Consider the following 18,505-nt stretch of genomic DNA (forward strand, 5'->3'; position numbering starts at 1 on the left):
CAAATGGCGATCATGTACTGCTACTTGGCACTCGCCCAGGTTGGCCGGGTAAAGAAGCGACCAAAAATCGGCGCAGACAGAATGTCCCTCAAAGAGCACGGATATGGGCACGAGCTATATAAGCTACTGAGCTGGCTCCAAACGAACATTATCGCTCAAGAGCTTTAGACAAACTCAACCACAGCAATATGTACAAGTTTGTAAGTTAACCTCTACCTGAAAAAGGATTAAACTCCAGCTAATTATTACTTTTTCCTATTTTCCAGTTGGTTCTCGCTGCCCTCGTTGCCTGCTCCGCGGCCAAACCAGGAGTTGTGGCCCCACTGGCTGCTCCATTGGCTGCTCCTCTGGCCTACGCCAATGCTCCTCTGTACGCCGCCGGTGGCAGCAGCCAGGTGGACGTCCGCAACAACTACGACGGCACCCTGTCCTCCTACACCACCGCCCCCTTCGAGTTCGCCGGCCCCTACTCCAGCCGCTATGTGTCCGGAGTCCCAGCTGCTCCCGCCGTGGTGGCCAAGTACGCTGCTGCTCCTCTGGCCGCCGCCGCCTACTCCGCTCCTCTAGCCGCTGCTCCTCTGGCCGCTGCTCCTTATGCCACGCCCTACGCCGCCGCCGCCTACTCCGCTTACCCCTACGCCTCTCCCTATGCCGCCCCCTACCTGGCATCTCCCTACGCCGCCCCCTACGCCGCTCCCTACGCCGCTCCCTTCGCCGCTGCTGCCCCTGCTCCAGTGGTGGTCTAAGGACTAGGACACTCCCATAAACCAAGCCAAACTATAGACAATTTTTGTAAACAAACTTGAGATTAAATTACGAAAAAAATACCAGAAACAATGTTTATTTCTTTTAAAAATTAAGCAGTTTCCTAATACGATTTTTAATATCTTATTAAAAGTCAAAGTAATTAATTAAGGTATTTTTACAATACGAAAAACTCAACTCTCAATATTAACAAAAATATTTGTACGATACGGAAAATTCAAATCTCAAACAATTTTAGAAAGATGATTTAAAGTATTTCTAAGGATAGGATTCCTTGGCCCCAAATAAGCTTTAAAATATCTAAAAGTATAGATCTTTTTATGTTTTTATTTAATTACATAGAGCTTTATAGACTTTTTATTCTTCTTTTAAAAACTATTTTTGTTACCATTGAAGTACTGTAATTTTTTAACGATAAGAATTCAAAACCCTAAAAATCTTTAGAATTCATTACCTAATTTTATGTGTCCCTTTTTTTAAAAAAGAAAAATATATTTTCATATGAAAACACGACCTATAAAATGCCTGCATAGAGTTAAGTTGTGTAAAAATAAGTGTCAAATTTTAAAGAGATTTATGCTATGATTGTTCCCATTGGGGAGACAAAATGCTCTCAATGGCAACATAACTTGGACTTAGGGAAGTTCAAACTGCAGAAGTTAGTCACACAAGGTATGTAAACACACACAACATTTGTTGTGATTGCGTTGTCACCTAAGGCGCAATATCGATTGTTATTTATGGTCAAGGCAATATTTATGGGTTATCATAATCATATTCCACTTATGGGGAACTGTCAATGGCTGGGCTTGGTTTGGCCCCATGTTATATAATCTTGGGCCGTGCTTTCGAATCGCCCAAGAAGTTATTGGCCCCTCGTTCGAAGGCAGTCGCAGTCGCAGTCACGACTTGCTGACCAACTAAAGCGGTCTAAAGTGGGTTACCTCACCTCAAAACGTACTGAAAGACACCTATTAAGTCGAAGACGAAAGTGAAGAAATGCAAGTGCAAGTCTTTTGATTGAAGACCGCCTCAATATCCCTATAAATATTAATGGAATTTGACAGTGGGAAGACATTAACAGCCGAACCAACCGATCGAGCACATCGATCGAGAAGCTAATCCCCCAAAGAAACCGAACAACCAATCCCCCAAGCAAGATGTGGCAACTAACATGGGTGAGGATTCAAGGATAACCAATCGTCAAGAATTTATAATAATAGATCTGTTAATTTTTCAGTCCTTCGCCTTGGCTTTCCTTCTGGTGGGTGGTGAGGCCAAGCCCTCCCAGCTCTTCAATCACCACTTCAACCACTTTGATCCTCATCATGTGGGCCACTTTGATGGGCATCATTTGAACCACTTGGAATCCTTCCATGGTCTGCCGCACCACCTGGATTATGCGGTGCAGGAATCGGTTCTTCCTCCACCGGCTCCTCTGCTTCCTCCGGTGGCTCCACCACCAGCCTTTGCTCCTCCACCACCCGTTTATGGTCCTGCACCACCCGTTTTTGGACAAGCACCACCTGTTTATGGACCAGCACCACCAGTATTCGCTCCTGCTCCTCTATTACCCGCTCCTGCACCACTTTTACCTGCCCCTGCACCACTTCTACCCGCTCCTGCACCACTTTTACCCGCTCCAGCACCACTTTTACCAGCTCCTGCATCCTTTTTCCCCGCTCCTGCACCACTTGTACCCTCACCAGCTTTCCTGCCAGCTGCTGCACCACTTCCAGTTCCGGAGTTCCATGTGCCCAGTGTCACCCACCAAGTGCTGCCACCACTCCTGGAGGCAGTGCCCTTTGCACCCACCTATCGAGCCATCCCAGGACCCAAAACCACCACCCATCGAGTGTCCATCGGCTACGCCTTCCCCAAGCTGCTGGCCGCGCCCCACGCCCACCTGAAAGCCCTGCCCCTGAAGTTGGCCCATCACCATCACCACTCGTTGTTCTAGGTAGAGCATATATAAGGATGATGGAAACCTCACCAAAGAGTCATCAAATCTAGCTACCTGCATTATAAAATAATTTATCGAATAATTATAGTACAATAAAAACAAGCTTAAATTAATTTTGGTATTTAGTTTTGGGGTTAAGAAAAAATTGTATTAATTATAGAGGTCCTTGAATTCTAGCAATGTCGGAAAGTTACCCAAACACTGTCACCAATCAGTACCAAAAATAGAAAACCCAAAGAATGGAACCACGGAAGATAAAATCATAGGCACACCAAAAATTAGCCAAAGTAAACATACTTACTCGATATCTGATTCAGGCTCTCATTACGAACCAGACGCCTCGTAATGTCGCCAAATGGGGTTTCAGTTATTCGGCTAACACTCACACTCACACATACGAACTATTGGCAACACACACACAGCCTTGCGAGGAACTGAAATGTGGCTGGTGAATTTCCAACTGCACGCAACATGAAATCCAATCAGAAATTCCAGACACAGACCCGGCCCAAACACGCGACAATTGTTGCAATAAAATAAGTAAAAATAAAAACAAAAAGCGGGTGTATGAAAATGTGGTAATTCAATTAAATGATTTAGCCAGTTGGTGGGAGGGTAACACGTATTTTGGGCAAATAATTGCAGCTCATTTTGTAGCACCACCCACCAATCCAAAATAACCGAAAACCCAAACTGTCATAAGCACACAAAACCGAAAAAAAAACGAAATCTTGCCCAATATTGGCCTAGGTTATGGTCGGCAAATGCGTGCAATTATGAAAGTTTTCGGGGGCGATCGACGTAAGAGGCCACCGATTGGTTATTAAGTACGTTTAGTACCGATCCAGCAACGCCCTTCATAAGGCCCCTATATAGAAAGTCTTCCAAGGTATTTTCGTATGCTTAACCACGGATAATCCGTGGGCTACAGAATTATAAAAGCGTTGACCAGTGGACAGTTTGATATCACAGTTCAGTCTGCCTTCAAGCTAATCACAACTAGCCAACCCATCCCCAAAACCAAGCAAAATGTTCGCCAAGATTGTGGTGAGTTGGGGAGGATCTGGAGAGGATTAGGGGATGTGCCAAAGTGGATACTAAATATTTGGAATATATTTTTATTTCCAGCTCGTTGCCCTCTGCGTGGCCTCTGCCCAGGCTGGTCTTCTGCCCTTCCATGCTCCTGCTCCCCTGGCTGCTCCTCTGGGAACTCCATTCGCTGCTCCTCTGGCTGCTCCCGTGGCTGCTCCTGTTGCCACTGCCGGTGTGGTGGCACCCTATGCCTCCAGCTTCAATGCCCACCGCATCAACCACGCCGTGGCCTACCCAGTGGCTCCAGCTCCAGTGGCCTTCGCTGCTCCCGTTCCCGCTCCCCTGCCCGTTCCAGTAGCTGCTCCTGCCCCGGTGGCCTTTGCTGCTCCTGCTCCTCTGCCAGTGGCTGCTGCCCCTGCTCCTGTGGCTTTTGCTGCCCCGGCCAAGGTTGGATTCGGCTTCGCTGCCCCTGCTCCTCTGGGATTCGCCCCTGCTCCGGCGCCTGTGGCCTTCGCCGCCCCCGCCAAGTTCGGATTCGGACCCTTCGCCGCTCCCCTCGCCGCTCCAGTGCCAGCGCCCCTGGCTGTGGCCCCCAAGTTCGCACCCGCCCCCTACTTCTTCTAAGGATTCAGCCAAAAGATCACTCAATTCATCCGTTCCATCCGTCCTATTAGCTTGTAGAACTTAGCCCAAATCTTCATACCTAGAGAGCAACAACGCTTGGCGAATAAAAAACTAAATCATTAATCAATTTATTTCAAGACTTTTATTGAAATGCTTTTGGTGATATTTCCTATCATATCTACCTTGGGAGATACCTCCTAAAACCATATACCAAATAATTAATGACATTAATAGGTGTAAAATTTCATTTAAATGATTTTTATGATATATTCTAATTTTGGGCTCTATAACAATTTCATAAAATGCAAATCAAAATAGTATTCCATCTCATCAACTCAAAAAAATAATTTCTTTTCTAATAATACTTTTTATTAATGTGTTTAAGCAGACGTCTGATAACATTTTAAATCCATTTTTAACGTTAGGTTTCCAGTGATACTTATTAATCCAAGTTTTGAATTCGAGCTCTAGCTACATGAGATACCTTAATAGATACTTTCAGAGTAATCCTAGCTAAATCCTCTTGTTCTTAACATGACCAATCCTCTGGAAGAGTGGAACATGTTCGTAGGGCGTATGTGAAATGGGCACAGAATCGTAGGTGACGTGGGCAATCTTGGTGAGGGGTGCCACAATGGTGTAGCCAGGGTGTTGATCCAACTTCTGATGTGTGGGACTGGCAACCGGCAGAGGATGATGATAGACCACAGGGTGATGGTAAATGACCGTGGCGGTTAGGACCCCACTCAACAGGGCGAAAAACACGAGAACCTTCAGAAGAGATGAGAGATAAGATTTCTAAAGGGAACTGAGAATTTACCCTGCTCACCTTGAGCATTCTCTGGTGATATTCTGGCTGGAACTGCACTTGGACTAAGCTGAAATCATCCGAAGGCCAATCAATTTATAGGCTCGTCTTCATCGCTGGATTTTCATTCCTCTTTTAAACAGTTAGGAACCGGTTGACAATCCCCTGAAATACCCAACTGCATTTCCTTCGCCACGGGGAACCTGTTGCAACATCCATATAGTGGGAGCACTACTCCACTTGGCCTTTTGTCCCCTTCTCTTCGAGAAACCCGTTTTCAAGTTCAAGTTTAAAGCGTCTACGCCGAAGATTGTCAAAGAGTCACTGACTCTTTTGTGCACTTAATTATGCCCAGTCGTTGGTTTTGTTGTCTTACATTTCTCAGCTTTTTGTTTGTTTATAGGTTGTGAGTTAGTTGGTCGCACGTCTTCGATTTTGCCTTTGTTTCCCCGTTTATATGGTATTTTTATAAATTTAATCATGGCCAATATTGTGTTTTTCGTGCTATTTTATCTTGGTTTCGGAGGTGTTGAGAATTAATTAGTTTGACTTTATTCGGCTTTTTATGCTTATGCTGTTATAATCGTCGTTTTATACTGGGGCATACCCTAAATAGAAGGTGGTTTAAGTGTTTTCAAACTAAAGATTTACATAGATACTTAGATTAGTTAACGTGCCATTTGGTCTTGATTAAGGTAACTAAATACATATTATGCAAAACAATAAATAATACGAGCTAATATATTTTCTTAAACCTGTTAAAATAGTTTATCTTTGTATTTCCTAACTCAATCTCTCGAGAAAGATCTTCGTAGGATACGAAATACGAAAAAAGCTTGCTTTCTCAAACATATAGAGCCCATTGACCCTATATATAATCTAATCGGAGGCACATGAATGAACCGATGGAAAAGGCCACCCACTAGATTTAAACTGCCACAGGCCAAACAAAGAACTGGAACTGGATCCATTGTGGTTGTGGTAAATGCCAAACTCGATTTCCGATTATACAATGGAAGCCCAAAAGGCGAAAAACAGGTGTTGGAATTTGCTTTTATTTGCAGCAGCTAAGGATGGTTTTGTGGCACGTCGCTAACTTGGGCAACTTGTCCAGCGAATTAAAGTACTTGGTTGCACTGTTCATTAGATCATCGATGTCCATCTGGGGATCGAATCCGTTGCACTGGGGATTGGTATAAAAGAGCCGCGTTGGGATCAACTGCAGCAACACTAGTGGTTCAGCCTCCTCAGCAGCTGCCGGAAAATAAACTACAGCAAGATGTATAAAGAAGTGAGTAGCACAAGGATATATAAAAGATACTATATCTTCAAGTCTGAAAAATGAATTCTATCCTTATCCACGCTCTTATGCAATTCCCTTGATATTACATTCTCGGAATGGTATTTCAACTGAGAAAATAATTTCTTTTGTAATTTATTTTCAGCTGATACTTGTGACCATCGCCTGCCTGACAACCTCCATCCTGGCAGCTCCTGCACCTGAACCCGCTCCAGAACCAGCTCCAGCTCCAGCTCCTTCGCCCAGCATTGGATACGGAATTGGACATGGCTACGGAGGATATGGCCTGGGATTAGGTCTAGGAATTGGACACTATGGAGGTCACTATGGGGGTCACTACGGCGGCTATGGTGGACACTTTGGAGGAATAGGATTGGGCTACCACGCACCCATCATCTCCAAGACGATCATCGGCAAGAGCTACCTGGGCGGCTATGGTTATGGCTTGGGTCATGGATACCTCGGAGGCTACGGACATGGACTGTACGGTGGACATGGTCTGGGTCTGGGATACGGACTGGGATATGGCTACGGCCATGGTTGGTAGAAGTGCTACCGAGTCCAGCAAAGTCAATCAAAGTGTGTAACCAAGGAAAGCGTGCAACATGTGAGAGTTTTCAATCGAGTCATTTACTTCGCAGCACCCAAATCATTACGATAGCCTTAATCAGTCAATCACTCAGCAAGTCAATAAATCAATAAAGACAAAGCAACAATGTACAAATGAAAAGTGTATTAATTATGGATTTCAAGGCAAATTTAAAGTGTATACAATCTTTTTTTAAAGATTTTCAAAAAATATATTTTTTAACATTTTTTTGGTAGCAAACATTACTAACATTATTAACCAAATTAACCATCAGAATTTTTATAATTATCAAGACTTTAAGAAACCACATAGTACAATAGTAATACATTTTCTATACAATTTCTTAATGTTAGGTTATAAGCAATCATTAAATATTTAAAGGAAGCTTCTTAAGCTTTGTAAGATACCCGAGAAGAATATCTTTTGGATATTCTGGAAACCCATTATTTAAATAACCTCTGATTTTCAAAAAAAGAAGTGATTGATTTTTATAAATTCAAACGAAATATATTTCAACATCAAACCCACTTTTCACAATCCGATTTTTGAGAACTTGAATTAATTTTTAATTCTCCGCTATATCCTCTCTTTCTCTCTCACTTTCTCTGTGTGTTCTCCTTCACCTCTCTCCGATCCAAACGAAACGAAAGCAATGCAGAAAACGATGTTGTATGGGATGGACTATCCTTACCAGCCATGGGCCAGTCCGTAGCCAGGAGCAGCCAGAGCCGGGTAGGCCGACTTGTAGCCCAGTCCCAAGGGAGCAGCCAGAGGAGCATGAGCCAGTCCCAAGGAACCATGAGCCAGACCCAGAGGAGCAGGAGCCAGGCCCAGGGAGCCGTGAGCCAGGCCAAGGGGACCATGACTCAGTCCCAATCCGTAGGTCGAAAGGGCGGGACCAGCCAGAGGACCATGCGCCAAGGCCGGGGAGGCATAACTAAGCCTGGGGGCCAGTCCATAGGAGGCGATGGAAGGACCAGCCAGAGCATGTCCATAGGAAATAGCCGGAGCTGCAGCCAGTGGCAAGGCCGGAGAAGCTAGTCCTCCCAAATATCCCGGAGCGGCAGCAGCGCTGGCCAGGCAGAAAGCGGCAAAAACGAACTATGTTATTGGAAAAAATATAATTATAATGAAATATAATTTAAAAGAACTTCAATTAAACTCACGTATTTGAACATTTTGGTTTTTAGTGCAAGTTGAACTCGTGGCAAGAACACAAAGCTGAATAATGCCGCTGTCTAAGGCACAAATGCTTTTATAGCCCAAAGACCTGGCCAAAATGTTGCACGAGAACGGATCCAAGCTGGGTGCCCCAGAGACTTTTACTTTTGTTCAATGGAGAGACCCGGCCCAAAACCGAGTCCAAGAGAGCAGCATGCAAAGCTGGCCTGTCGAGTATCGAGATGGCGATAGAGACCTGGGACCCACCGGAGAACCGCCTTGCCCCGCCCCAGACAACGCGGATGTTTGCCTGGGCTGAGATTGGCCATACCCTTTCGCAGGGTGTTGCAACACTTAGAAGGGGACAACATTCAAGGCAGGGATGACTAGGCCACCAAATATGGTACATATCTCACCAGTAAGCCAGTCGAAAGACCAAAAATAAATATACAAAAGTAACTCACTGCCACAAGTGCTTAGTAATGGGATCCCATTGAAAATCAATTAACAGATTGTATTTATAAAGGTGTCTAAAAGTATGCACTGAATTAAGAAAATAATCTTTTAGATTAAGCCCATGGGTCTTATGGTTTTGAAATTATTGTTGCATACTTTGAGACACGTTTATAATTAATTTAAAACCCTTGTGATTTCCTATTTAAGTTGGTGCTTAGGACTCTTTAGAATATAATGTGGCATACTTATACGCGCGTTTATAATTAATTTAAAAGCCCGTTTGATTTCTTTAATTATTAAGATCCTAGTTGTACAAAGTATAATAAATCCGTATATTGTTTCTCATACAAACTGCAATATATATAATTACTTAATATTCATCGAATACTTCATAGATTCACAGTAATTTTAAGAACATGTTATTATTTAAATAACGCTTCCTTTAAGTTACTTTATGTAACTAGACAACTTTTGAAGTGTCCCGTTTTCAATGATTCGCAAGATCAAAATCGCAGTCAAAGGGTATTCCCACATCGATCACAGGGCACCCAATTTTTATTTTGATTTTGAATAATTTCTGATAAATTTGTTTTTGGTCTATTTACCTTAAGCCGACGCCGCGACAAGGTGTGTGTGAGAAAAACTTAAATTGCATTTTGTATCTTGCTTTTTTTTGGTTCTTTTATGCATTTATTTTCCTGCAGACAACAAGTTTTGCTGAATCCGCCGTTTAAAATAATTTAAATGAGCCGTTGCGAATGCGTGCGGCTATTTTGCTGGTAGAAATTTTCGCAGTAAATGCTCGAGCATTCAAAAGCCAAAAAGTCTTAATTACAACACAGGCCGGCAATGAATGGGGCGTGGCAGTTACACACCTGTGCGTAAAACCGAGGCAAAACCAGATCCGCCTCGAGATCGTTTTTATGTGGAGCAAAATGCACTCGAGGCTCGAGCACATGTGCGTTTAGAACAATAAGTGATCGCTGGCAGGGGCGTGGGCAAGGTCGTTCTTTGTGGAGCGGCAGGGGCTCCTGGGCCAAGCTACGCCCCTGGCGGAGCTAACTTATGAACTGGTGCACCCATAACTCATGCGACAGCAGCAACAATGCCGAAGGAACTGCGGCTGCCAGTTAATTGCCAGCGACCCACTCTATGCATAATTTTGAGACAGCGCTTTACGCAAGCCCAAAGCACTTAACACTTATGAAAGGGGGGCGGGGCTCGCAGGGGCTTAAAAAGGGGTCGGTGGGGGGCCTCACTCCAGCACTTGTTGAAATCTCCACCCTGCAGGCGCTAGTCAGACCCATAAAAACATACGAGGACTTAACACTTTGGGTACCCACATGCACATAATGTTAATAAATTTCCAAGATAATAAAAAAAATTAATTGAGGAAATTAAAAGTATGTGTTACATGATATAATAAAGCTTTCTGGGGGACATATGTTTTATAACGCTTATGAAAATACTATTTATGTACACAGAGACTTCTGACGATCTCATCTGAGTTGAAAATGTGCTTAGAAGTGAACTACATTTTTGAAGTTGAAAGTGTTTTTATTGTGCTTGAATCAAAATGAACTGTCGTTATTTACATTGTATATCTCACCAACTAAATTGTTAGTCCAGTCAGTAGTGTAAACCCTTAAAAAAGTTGTTAAATAAACTCAATTTAACTTTTCTCCTCTCACAATTTCGTTATAATATTGGGAGCATTGATACAAAAATGTAATTAAACGGTTTTTAAGAGCGAATGTTCTCAATTCAAGAACAATGAACTTGAATATTTCTCTCTTTAAGCTTTTAAGGATATGTTTTTAGGGAAACTATTCGGGATCTGAATTTCTGATGAGGTACCTAGAGATGAACCATTTTTATAAGATGTAAAATTTTAAAGAAATTTAATTTTATAAAAGGCTACAATGGTTACTAAAGGGTTAATGAGAAGGCTTAGCCTCGTCCAGAAAAAGCCTGCGGGTAAATGGAAAGGCAAAGGCCTGTGACAATAACAAGTTGACTAGAAAGGGGAGTAGAAGGGGATTCGGATTCAAAATGCGTAACTCGAAGGGGATTTGCATACGCATAGGCCGAGTGGGCGACTGTACTAGCCGAAGTTCTCCGCCCGATTCGCGCTTTTGGGCCGTAAATCAAACTGGCCAAGCATTTCAATTAAGAGCCTCCTGAGATCCGGCTCGTTCGACTCGCCGTTGGTGCCTTGCTGATATCTACACAGTGCGAAAAATCGCTGGCAATTAATTTGGTGGCACTTGTGCAACACGGCGATTAAATCAAAATGCAATTTATTGGGCACTCGAGTTGAAATGCGAGCGCTTTTGGATCGAGTTTGTTTTTATTGATGTCTCCGCAAATTGATCGCAGCGCGTTCTAATCGCCGCAGACTCGCCATTATCGTTTCAATGCTCTCGAATGACAGTGTACAACTGTCAATTAGACAAGATTGTTGTAATCGCTCGAGAGCAGACGGTAAACAGCGGGGGGTAATTATAGCATATGGGTCTAGAAGTCTGCTTGTTTGTAAAGTGGATATGCGTAGAGCTAATTGGAGGTAGGTGGGAACTCGTATTCAATTTGGAGGAGCAAACAGGAGATAAGACAATTTAATTATATGGGGAAAAAACAAAAACTTTAATGAATAGTGATAAACTACGTCTTTGTGTGATAAAATTTATAATTTAATAATAATGACCATCAAATATATAACCTATATTTATAGATTTTAAAGTTGGTATTATTAAATTTAACTTAAAATGGTATATTCAGAGCTAAGATAAACCATTTATAATAATAATAACCATTGAATTACTAACTATTTTAGTAAAATTTTAATAATAAATTACATTTTAACAGGATGTTTAGACATTACTTTAAAGGTACCTTTAAAATTAATAAAGTAATTACCTTATTTTTGGCCCAAATACCCCATCACCATTAAAAGTTTTCTACAGTACCCAACTGCAGCCTGGGAAACGGAACGTTTAAGTGCAATTTCTGGGGCTTCGGCAATTATAAATCGAGGGGGGCCACCTTATTAATGGGGCGTGACCATCGAGACAAAAGGCAGCGTTAAATTTTAATTTAATTTTCCCACTGCAGCCGCAAACAAGTAAATTAGCTGCAAGAAGTGCAACAACACGTGCAGGTGGGAGTTGTATTTCCATGGGGGCGTGACACAAAGGCGTTGAAAACATCGAAATGAATTTCAAATCAGCGACTCAAAGACTTGAATTAATTTGCAAAATTTAGTTTAAGTCAAATGGCGTTCGTTTTCTTGATTTGATTTTCATACTTTTCGACGCGGTTGCACGCGGCTTATGATTAATGTTAAAGTTTACGAGGCGTGGCTTCGTTTAACTTGTTGATCGATTGTGATTAACAAAATGCAATTTAAGCGGCGCCTTTTAATTGAGTCACTGCCATATTCGCAGTGACAGTGCCAACCAATGACCTCTGAGCCTGTGCACACGCAACTTGCAATAAAAATGATAAACAATGCCGCGGGGTAACCTTACTCTATAACCTATGAAGGGTTAGAGTGATGAAGGGGTTCGGACTGCGAAAACAAAGCTCAAGGATTACGGCGAGGAACGTGGCAAATGTCGATGAACCGGAATATAGTAAACACACGGCTGGGCATGAGTTAAAAACAAACCCTTTGAGGACACTCCGTCATATGGGAAACAATTTTAAAGGGATAGAGGTCTAAAGGGTTATATCTTGGGTAATAGTTTTCCAAGAGAATGAAAGCAAAATGTACTTCTCATATATTAACACTGAATCAAAGCATTATTAAAGTGGGTAGAGCTTGTTTTATGACACTTGCCTAAGTTCAGACTCACTAGATTTACTTTTAAATTCATTTCAACCAAAGAAAAAATAAATATAGCCTCAAAACCCTTCCCTTTGTTATATAGCACATAATATTATCTGAAGATACGTCTTTAAGCTTAAGCTTAAAGGCAGTGTTCAAGCTGCAAAAAGTAAAGCTCTGAATATTCTAATAGTGGAAAATCGTTTTTGTGGTGTGATAATAATAGTGAATACATCTGAAGATAAAGCTTCCCAAGAATAAACTGCATTGGGTAGTTTCCTTTTAGCTCGATTCCCACTGCCCACTGCAAGATTAATTTAAAACGGAAAGAATAAAACTCGTTTCAGTTCTCAGTTGGTCAGTGCGTGGGCCTGATGCATTGCGTTTTTATTTGTATTTGCCTCCGAGCGTGTATCTCCATCTCCGTTTGTATCTGTATCTGTAGCTGTAGCTGTCTCTGCGACAGTGACGATGTCTGGTGAACACGTGCGGCACTTTTGCAGTATCCCTTCGGCATCCTGGGACAGCTTACTTCTTCAGGATGGTGGCCACAGGGGCGGCGGCATAAACGGCTGGCAGGGCGGCGCTGTGGGCCACACTGTGGGCACTGTAGCTGCTGGCATAGGGGGCGACATAGGGGGCGTAAGCAGAGGTGTAGGCGGCGGTGTAGGCTAGGGGGGTGGCAGCTGGCACGGCGCTGTAGGCCAGGGGCGTGGAGTAGGCCAGGGGGGCGTTGTAGGCCAACAGACCGGGACTGGCAGCAGCAGCGGCGAACAGAGCGCACAGGACAACGGCGAACTTTAGGATAATAATATAAGATATTAATATATATTGATAAATAAATAATAATCTATAAATTACAACCGAAAATAGTACAGATTTTATTATAAATGTAAATAGACTCTAATTTTCTTTTAGTAATCACAGATTATCTCTTGTCCTTAAGCCAAAAATATCTTTCAACTTACGAATTTCATCATTTTGCTTGGATTGGTTGTGTTAACTTCGAAGCTAGACTTCTGATTGATGTCTTGGTTTGGTTTTGAAGTGGTTTATATAGTCAAAAATACATTTCATCCTTGACAAAACCCAATGAAAAGCAAAAACCCACAAAATTTAAAACATTTCCATCACGTACCAGGGCTAAAACAGGGCCACTTATTTGGTGGATTTTTACTAGCACACTTGAAGTTTGCAGATTACTGATTGATAGTACGCATTTCTGGTGAATTTATTTTCAATAAGTGCTATAGTTTTTTATTTCCCCCCCACTCGAGCATTTCCGCGACTGGCGTCAGTGGCAGCTGCCCGTTGCGGATTGAATTATCATAATTTAACACTCAGTGCGTTTTGTGGACTATAGACGTGCGTGTCATTCCAACCGTCTTGGTCTTGGCCATCTCCGGAGTTCGGCTCACTCTTTGCGATTCAATTGTCAGCCACTTGAACGCGCTGCTTTGCATTCTAATCAGAGATGCAAATAAAAATAGAAGTGGTTTATCCAGTTCCGAAGGACGTCATCGAGTTGAACCCTTTTGGTTCAAGGTGGAGGACGTTCGAAGCGGGGAATCGTAGGCATTGGATCAAGGGCTTTGGGAGTTCAATAAACCTGCAGACTAGTTGACCCTTTTGCCCCGATGTAAACAAGGCTATCACCACTTAGAACGCAGTTTCCTTTATATTATCTATTTTTATTGAACAAATAATACGTTTACAGCTACTAAGAAGATTGAAGTTATGGTAGGTGGAATAAACAAAATTATTTCTTCTTTTTAAAGAGGTTGGTAACTTAATAGGGTATATTTTGAAAATAACAATCTTAACTAAGCAGCACTTTATAAGAAGCATTTATGATAAAACAAACAATATTTTTCATATGTGGTTTTAGTCCTGGTTAAAATAATACGATTTCTGAAAATAACAAACTGTAATATACAGATTCAACAATCACTTCACGCATACTTATATTATATCAACTAATTGCTGGATAACTTATCCAAAATGTGAAGTTTAAATATTTTTTTTCTGTTTTAAGTTAGTCTTAACCAAATACAAATAGCTATCTTCGAGTACTTTATTACAAACGAATATTGTATTCATTTATTAAAATTGAATACAGCCTAAAAGTATGTGCTTATAAATATTTGTAAACCCATTTTAAAGTCAAAATAGTAATAAAAGAATAAACCAAAGGTAGTTTACGTTTCACGCAAAATGCAGTATTTATTTCAACAATAATATTCCGTTTATACTTGTATGTCCTGTTCCCATGACTTAACTTTCAGCAGTCGGCAGAGGTGGGAAGATATAGAGTCTGCCAAACTAATACCAGGGATGTAGATAAGTGGGTGGATAGCACGGGGCTGGAGTATCTAGATGGTTAGCAGGGAAGTATCCATGTTGTAATAGGTATATCTTTTCGGGTCCAGTTCAGTAGTCAGGGTTTTGGGTATCCTTGATCCTTCCAATCTTAACGGTAGTAGGCGGCATAGGGGTAGGCCGAGTAGGCGGAGTAGGCGGACGCATAGGGATAGGCGGAGTAGGCAGCGGCCACTGGAGCGGTGTAAGCGGCGGTGTAAGCAGCGGAGTAAGGAGATGCGGCCACATAGGGGGAGGAGTAGGCGCTGTAGGCCAGTGGGGCAGCGATCACCGCCGGCTTGGCAGCCACACAGGCCACGATGGCGAACAGGCACAGGGCGAACTGTAAGTATGGGAAAAACCTCTATTAGTAATCCTTCGTTCGCCGAATAGATCCAGTAATCCTTTTATTCCTTACGTATTTGAACATGTTGATTTAGTTGGTTGGTTGTGAACTGTTGGTTCTCAAGTACTAGACTGATATCTCCTAGACCCCCGGCACTCGGGTATATATAGCAGAATCGGTCGAGAAAATTCCAAGCCTAAGCCTCAAAGCAGCGAAGGTGATGCCAATGGCCATTGGTATTCACAAGCTATTCTCAGATCGGTTCCAAGTCCATTTTGAAGCCAACCAAGGAGAATCTTGAGCATTATGGCTTTGCACTTTTGGTTTCATTTAGGTATTTTTAAAATCGAATCGAGGGCGTGTTTTGCATACGAAACACTGGCTGGATATTGATATTGATCCATCGATCGGTGGGTCTTGAAGTGACCCACAAAAACTGCCGGGTTCGGCTCAGAAATTTATAAAGCTGGGTTCTGTAGGCTCAGACATGTTTATTTCGTTTTCAGAACGTTGAGCCATCAGATCTTATCAGCTTGGACTGGCTATGTACAGGAAATTAGTAAGTCTCAAGCGGTTCTCCGCGGAGAAGTCGATGCACTTGCTCAAAGATGACGAGGCCTCGCCATCGGTGGCCATTTCAGGTGGTGCTCCTTCTCCTCCTGATCCACCTGGCAGCCGGGGGTCAGATCCAGGATGCTGCCGAGGAGATCGATGTGCCGCCTGCCCATCGGGCTGCACCACCACCGCCACAGGCACCTGGAGCTGCTGCTCCAACACAGCCATTGGGTCCACCACTGGGTCCACCACCACCTGTGGGCTCTGCTCCGCCACCGAGTTATCCTTTGTACTACCCAGCTGCGTGGCTGCCATTCGGACGCTTCAGCGCCTCCATTCCCGTCCAGATAGTCGCTGCCTGAGTGCCCATCCGCACCAGAAACTGGCCAAAGGACACTGTTGTCCTTCCTGTTGAAATGAATTGCCTGTTACTGTTACTCATTTGTTATTGAATGAAATATATATTTTTAGATACGTTATGCATAATTATTTAGTCATGCTTGACGCAACTTTCAACCGGCACCTTTTAAATGGCCAACACGTGATTCTCCTACGAGAGATACTATGAAGATACATATTTTGAAATATCTATCGCCTTTGTTATTTTTGTTTTGTCAGGGGATTATGACGCAACTCGTCTGGCATTTGCTGAGTATATTTCCGGATTTTCAGAGGACAGAATAGGCTGAAACTAAGAGTGGGCTGAAAATAAAAAAATACATCAGTAAGCCACAAGAACATTTTGAAGGTCTTGAAAATGTTTTTATTTTGTACTATTTTAACAGAAAGCTTTGTGCTAAGAAATATTACTTAAAAATTCCTATTAAACACGGAAAAAAATTAGAACTTATGAAATTGAATAGAAGTAATCTTGAATTTACTATATATCTGTAGCAAGCAGACACACACACACACACACACACATACATATCCCTAAGCATCTGCTCTACATTAAGTTAGGTCACACTATTATTAAACACATACATACATCCCTGTTACTCTTAAGAAACACTATGCTTGTCTCACTCCCTCATACTGTGTACCCCCAACGCTTGTAACATAGGTTAAGCCTGTACAAATCTGCACAATAAAGATCACTTTTGCTGCGACCGCCGAACAAGAAAGTGCCGTCTACAATTTCAGAAGTGGGATTACCGCGAAAAATTTTTTCTCGCGTCCCTAACTCTGCCTACGAGCAAAATAAAGCAAAAGCTATTACTTGAGTTATTTAAAATTGTGCGTAATCATGGACACCATCGCTGCAGACAACTACACAGCATCAGAACTTCGATGTTGGCTGGAAAAACTTGGGTTGCCGAAAAGCGGCACCAAGGCAACACTAGCAGCGCGGTTGAATGGTGTGCCCCCCGAAGCCCGAGGAGATTGTCCAGTGCTGGACCCGAAGGACATGACCGACATTGAAGCTGGGCCTGAGGAAAGGTCAAATAGTGCTGCAGTTCAAGGAACCGATCAGGACGATGTCGGGGCTACATCGCTGGATGCCCAAAACAACGACGAAACCGCCAACAACAACATGTGCGTTCCAGAAATTTCCATGCAATTGGAATCTCTGAAGCGCCATTTAGAAGTCGTCCAATTGGAAAATGAGTTTCTCAAATTGGAAGTTTCCCGGCGTCAGCCATGGAATAGAGTGACCGCACCTTCGACGAGCAATTTGCCAGAAATCCAGAACAATGTTTCCACACCAAATCAAACCAATGTCACCCTATCGGATTTGGAGAATATTGTTGCAGAGGCTGCCAGGCCTAATACAGCCATTTTTAACAACAATTCTTTGGTGACCATGGTTAAGGAAATGCTTCCACCTTTCGACGGTGCTGTTAACAGCAAAGTGCCAGTTAACACGTGGATCGCACAGCTCAACGCGATCATAAAAATGTACAAGCTGAGTGAAGACATAACGCGCATACTGGTTATGTCAAAGTTGAAAGACCGCGCTCAAATTTGGTTGCACTCTTCTGAGAACTTTCTGTCCTTGCCAGTCCAGGACCTGTTAACTCAACTCGCAGAGGCTTTTCAGTCAAAAGAGAGCAAGATAATGTCCAGACGCAAGTTCCAGGAGCGAAAGTGGCAACCAGCTGAAGACTTTGCTACGTACTTCAACGACAAGACCCTGTTGGCTGCACACATCCGGATAGACGACGAGGAATTAATCGACAGTATCATCGAAGGAATACCGGATACTCTTCTACGGCAACAGGCACACATGCACTGTTTTAATTCGTCTGCCCAGCTGTTGCAGGCATTCTCCAAAGTAACATTGCGGAAACCATCTCTCGCATTTGGACGCCACAAAGACGTTTCCGGAAATCAGCCCGGACCCGCTGTAAGATGCTTCAACTGTAACTCCGTGGGTCATTTCGCGGCCGACTGCCGCAAGCCTAAGCGCGCGTACGGCGCTTGCTACGGTTGTGGAAGCTTGGAGCACCTGATATCTCATTGCAACGAGAAGAAGAACGCAACCAAAAATGAATATGTGAGACCGTTTAAAATTTACTTTAATTCGCAGCCTAATCAGTGCCTATTTACAGAATGCCTAATCGATTCTGGGAGTCCAATTAGTTTTACGAAGTTATCCTGTGTTGAAAACATTCTAAGTAGTAGCATCATTAACGTTAATGAAAACAACTTTTCGCATTACTTTGGCTTGAACCACAGCCCTTTAGATATACATGGAAAGATGTCATGTTTTGTTATT

The 18,505-nt window shown here is 42.8% G+C and overlaps 10 protein-coding genes across 10 annotated transcripts; 6 read left to right on the plus strand and 4 right to left on the minus strand.

The window, feature by feature from the left end:
* The first annotated feature begins 56 nt into the window (after window positions 1–56).
* LOC118877377 (cuticle protein 38) lies at window positions 57–796 on the plus strand. Its single transcript, XM_036815931.3, has 2 exons — window positions 57–200; window positions 267–796. The coding sequence occupies exons 1-2, from the start codon at window positions 189–191 to the stop codon at window positions 744–746; spliced, it is 492 nt and encodes a 163-aa protein (XP_036671826.3). The 5' UTR covers window positions 57–188; the 3' UTR covers window positions 747–796.
* A 1,129-nt stretch (window positions 797–1,925) lies between these two features.
* LOC108010529 (uncharacterized) lies at window positions 1,926–2,806 on the plus strand. Its single transcript, XM_070996830.1, has 2 exons — window positions 1,926–1,943; window positions 2,006–2,806. Exons 1-2 carry the CDS (start codon window positions 1,926–1,928, stop codon window positions 2,723–2,725), a joined length of 738 nt encoding a protein of 245 aa, XP_070852931.1. The 3' UTR covers window positions 2,726–2,806.
* An 811-nt stretch (window positions 2,807–3,617) lies between these two features.
* On the plus strand, window positions 3,618–4,497 carry LOC108010530 (skin secretory protein xP2). The gene is made up of 2 exons (XM_017075407.4): window positions 3,618–3,775; window positions 3,857–4,497. Exons 1-2 carry the CDS (start codon window positions 3,758–3,760, stop codon window positions 4,382–4,384), a joined length of 546 nt encoding a protein of 181 aa, XP_016930896.3. The 5' UTR covers window positions 3,618–3,757; the 3' UTR covers window positions 4,385–4,497.
* A 370-nt stretch (window positions 4,498–4,867) lies between these two features.
* Window positions 4,868–5,352, minus strand: LOC108010527 (uncharacterized). Its single transcript, XM_036815933.3, has 2 exons — window positions 5,214–5,352; window positions 4,868–5,155 (listed from the first exon to the last, which is right to left on the minus strand). The coding sequence occupies exons 1-2, from the start codon at window positions 5,220–5,222 to the stop codon at window positions 4,898–4,900; spliced, it is 267 nt and encodes an 88-aa protein (XP_036671828.3). The 5' UTR covers window positions 5,223–5,352; the 3' UTR covers window positions 4,868–4,897.
* An 816-nt stretch (window positions 5,353–6,168) lies between these two features.
* Window positions 6,169–7,207, plus strand: LOC108010531 (glycine-rich protein). The gene is made up of 2 exons (XM_036816154.3): window positions 6,169–6,483; window positions 6,638–7,207. The coding sequence occupies exons 1-2, from the start codon at window positions 6,472–6,474 to the stop codon at window positions 7,037–7,039; spliced, it is 414 nt and encodes a 137-aa protein (XP_036672049.3). The 5' UTR covers window positions 6,169–6,471; the 3' UTR covers window positions 7,040–7,207.
* Window positions 7,208–7,618: 411 nt separating this feature from the next.
* On the minus strand, window positions 7,619–8,401 carry LOC108019367 (cuticle protein 70, isoforms A and B). Its single transcript, XM_017087188.4, has 2 exons — window positions 8,248–8,401; window positions 7,619–8,182 (listed from the first exon to the last, which is right to left on the minus strand). Exons 1-2 carry the CDS (start codon window positions 8,257–8,259, stop codon window positions 7,769–7,771), a joined length of 426 nt encoding a protein of 141 aa, XP_016942677.4. The 5' UTR covers window positions 8,260–8,401; the 3' UTR covers window positions 7,619–7,768.
* A 4,473-nt stretch (window positions 8,402–12,874) lies between these two features.
* On the minus strand, window positions 12,875–13,615 carry LOC118877381 (uncharacterized). The gene is made up of 2 exons (XM_036815950.3): window positions 13,496–13,615; window positions 12,875–13,325 (listed from the first exon to the last, which is right to left on the minus strand). The coding sequence occupies exons 1-2, from the start codon at window positions 13,505–13,507 to the stop codon at window positions 13,056–13,058; spliced, it is 282 nt and encodes a 93-aa protein (XP_036671845.3). The 5' UTR covers window positions 13,508–13,615; the 3' UTR covers window positions 12,875–13,055.
* A 1,109-nt stretch (window positions 13,616–14,724) lies between these two features.
* Window positions 14,725–15,456, minus strand: LOC108019371 (vitelline membrane protein Vm26Ab). Its single transcript, XM_017087193.4, has 2 exons — window positions 15,304–15,456; window positions 14,725–15,228 (listed from the first exon to the last, which is right to left on the minus strand). The coding sequence occupies exons 1-2, from the start codon at window positions 15,313–15,315 to the stop codon at window positions 14,998–15,000; spliced, it is 243 nt and encodes an 80-aa protein (XP_016942682.2). The 5' UTR covers window positions 15,316–15,456; the 3' UTR covers window positions 14,725–14,997.
* A 228-nt stretch (window positions 15,457–15,684) lies between these two features.
* On the plus strand, window positions 15,685–16,377 carry LOC108019384 (MAPK-interacting and spindle-stabilizing protein-like). The gene is made up of 2 exons (XM_065864818.2): window positions 15,685–15,790; window positions 15,873–16,377. The coding sequence occupies exons 1-2, from the start codon at window positions 15,776–15,778 to the stop codon at window positions 16,146–16,148; spliced, it is 291 nt and encodes a 96-aa protein (XP_065720890.2). The 5' UTR covers window positions 15,685–15,775; the 3' UTR covers window positions 16,149–16,377.
* A 381-nt stretch (window positions 16,378–16,758) lies between these two features.
* On the plus strand, window positions 16,759–18,411 carry LOC118878581 (uncharacterized). Its single transcript, XM_070996275.1, has 2 exons — window positions 16,759–18,283; window positions 18,339–18,411. Exons 1-2 carry the CDS (start codon window positions 17,033–17,035, stop codon window positions 18,345–18,347), a joined length of 1,260 nt encoding a protein of 419 aa, XP_070852376.1. The 5' UTR covers window positions 16,759–17,032; the 3' UTR covers window positions 18,348–18,411.
* The last annotated feature ends 94 nt before the right edge of the window (window positions 18,412–18,505 follow it).

Source organism: Drosophila suzukii, chromosome 3 (genome assembly GCF_043229965.1).
Source record: "Drosophila suzukii chromosome 3, CBGP_Dsuzu_IsoJpt1.0, whole genome shotgun sequence".
Lineage (NCBI taxonomy): Eukaryota > Metazoa > Arthropoda > Insecta > Diptera > Drosophilidae > Drosophila > Drosophila suzukii.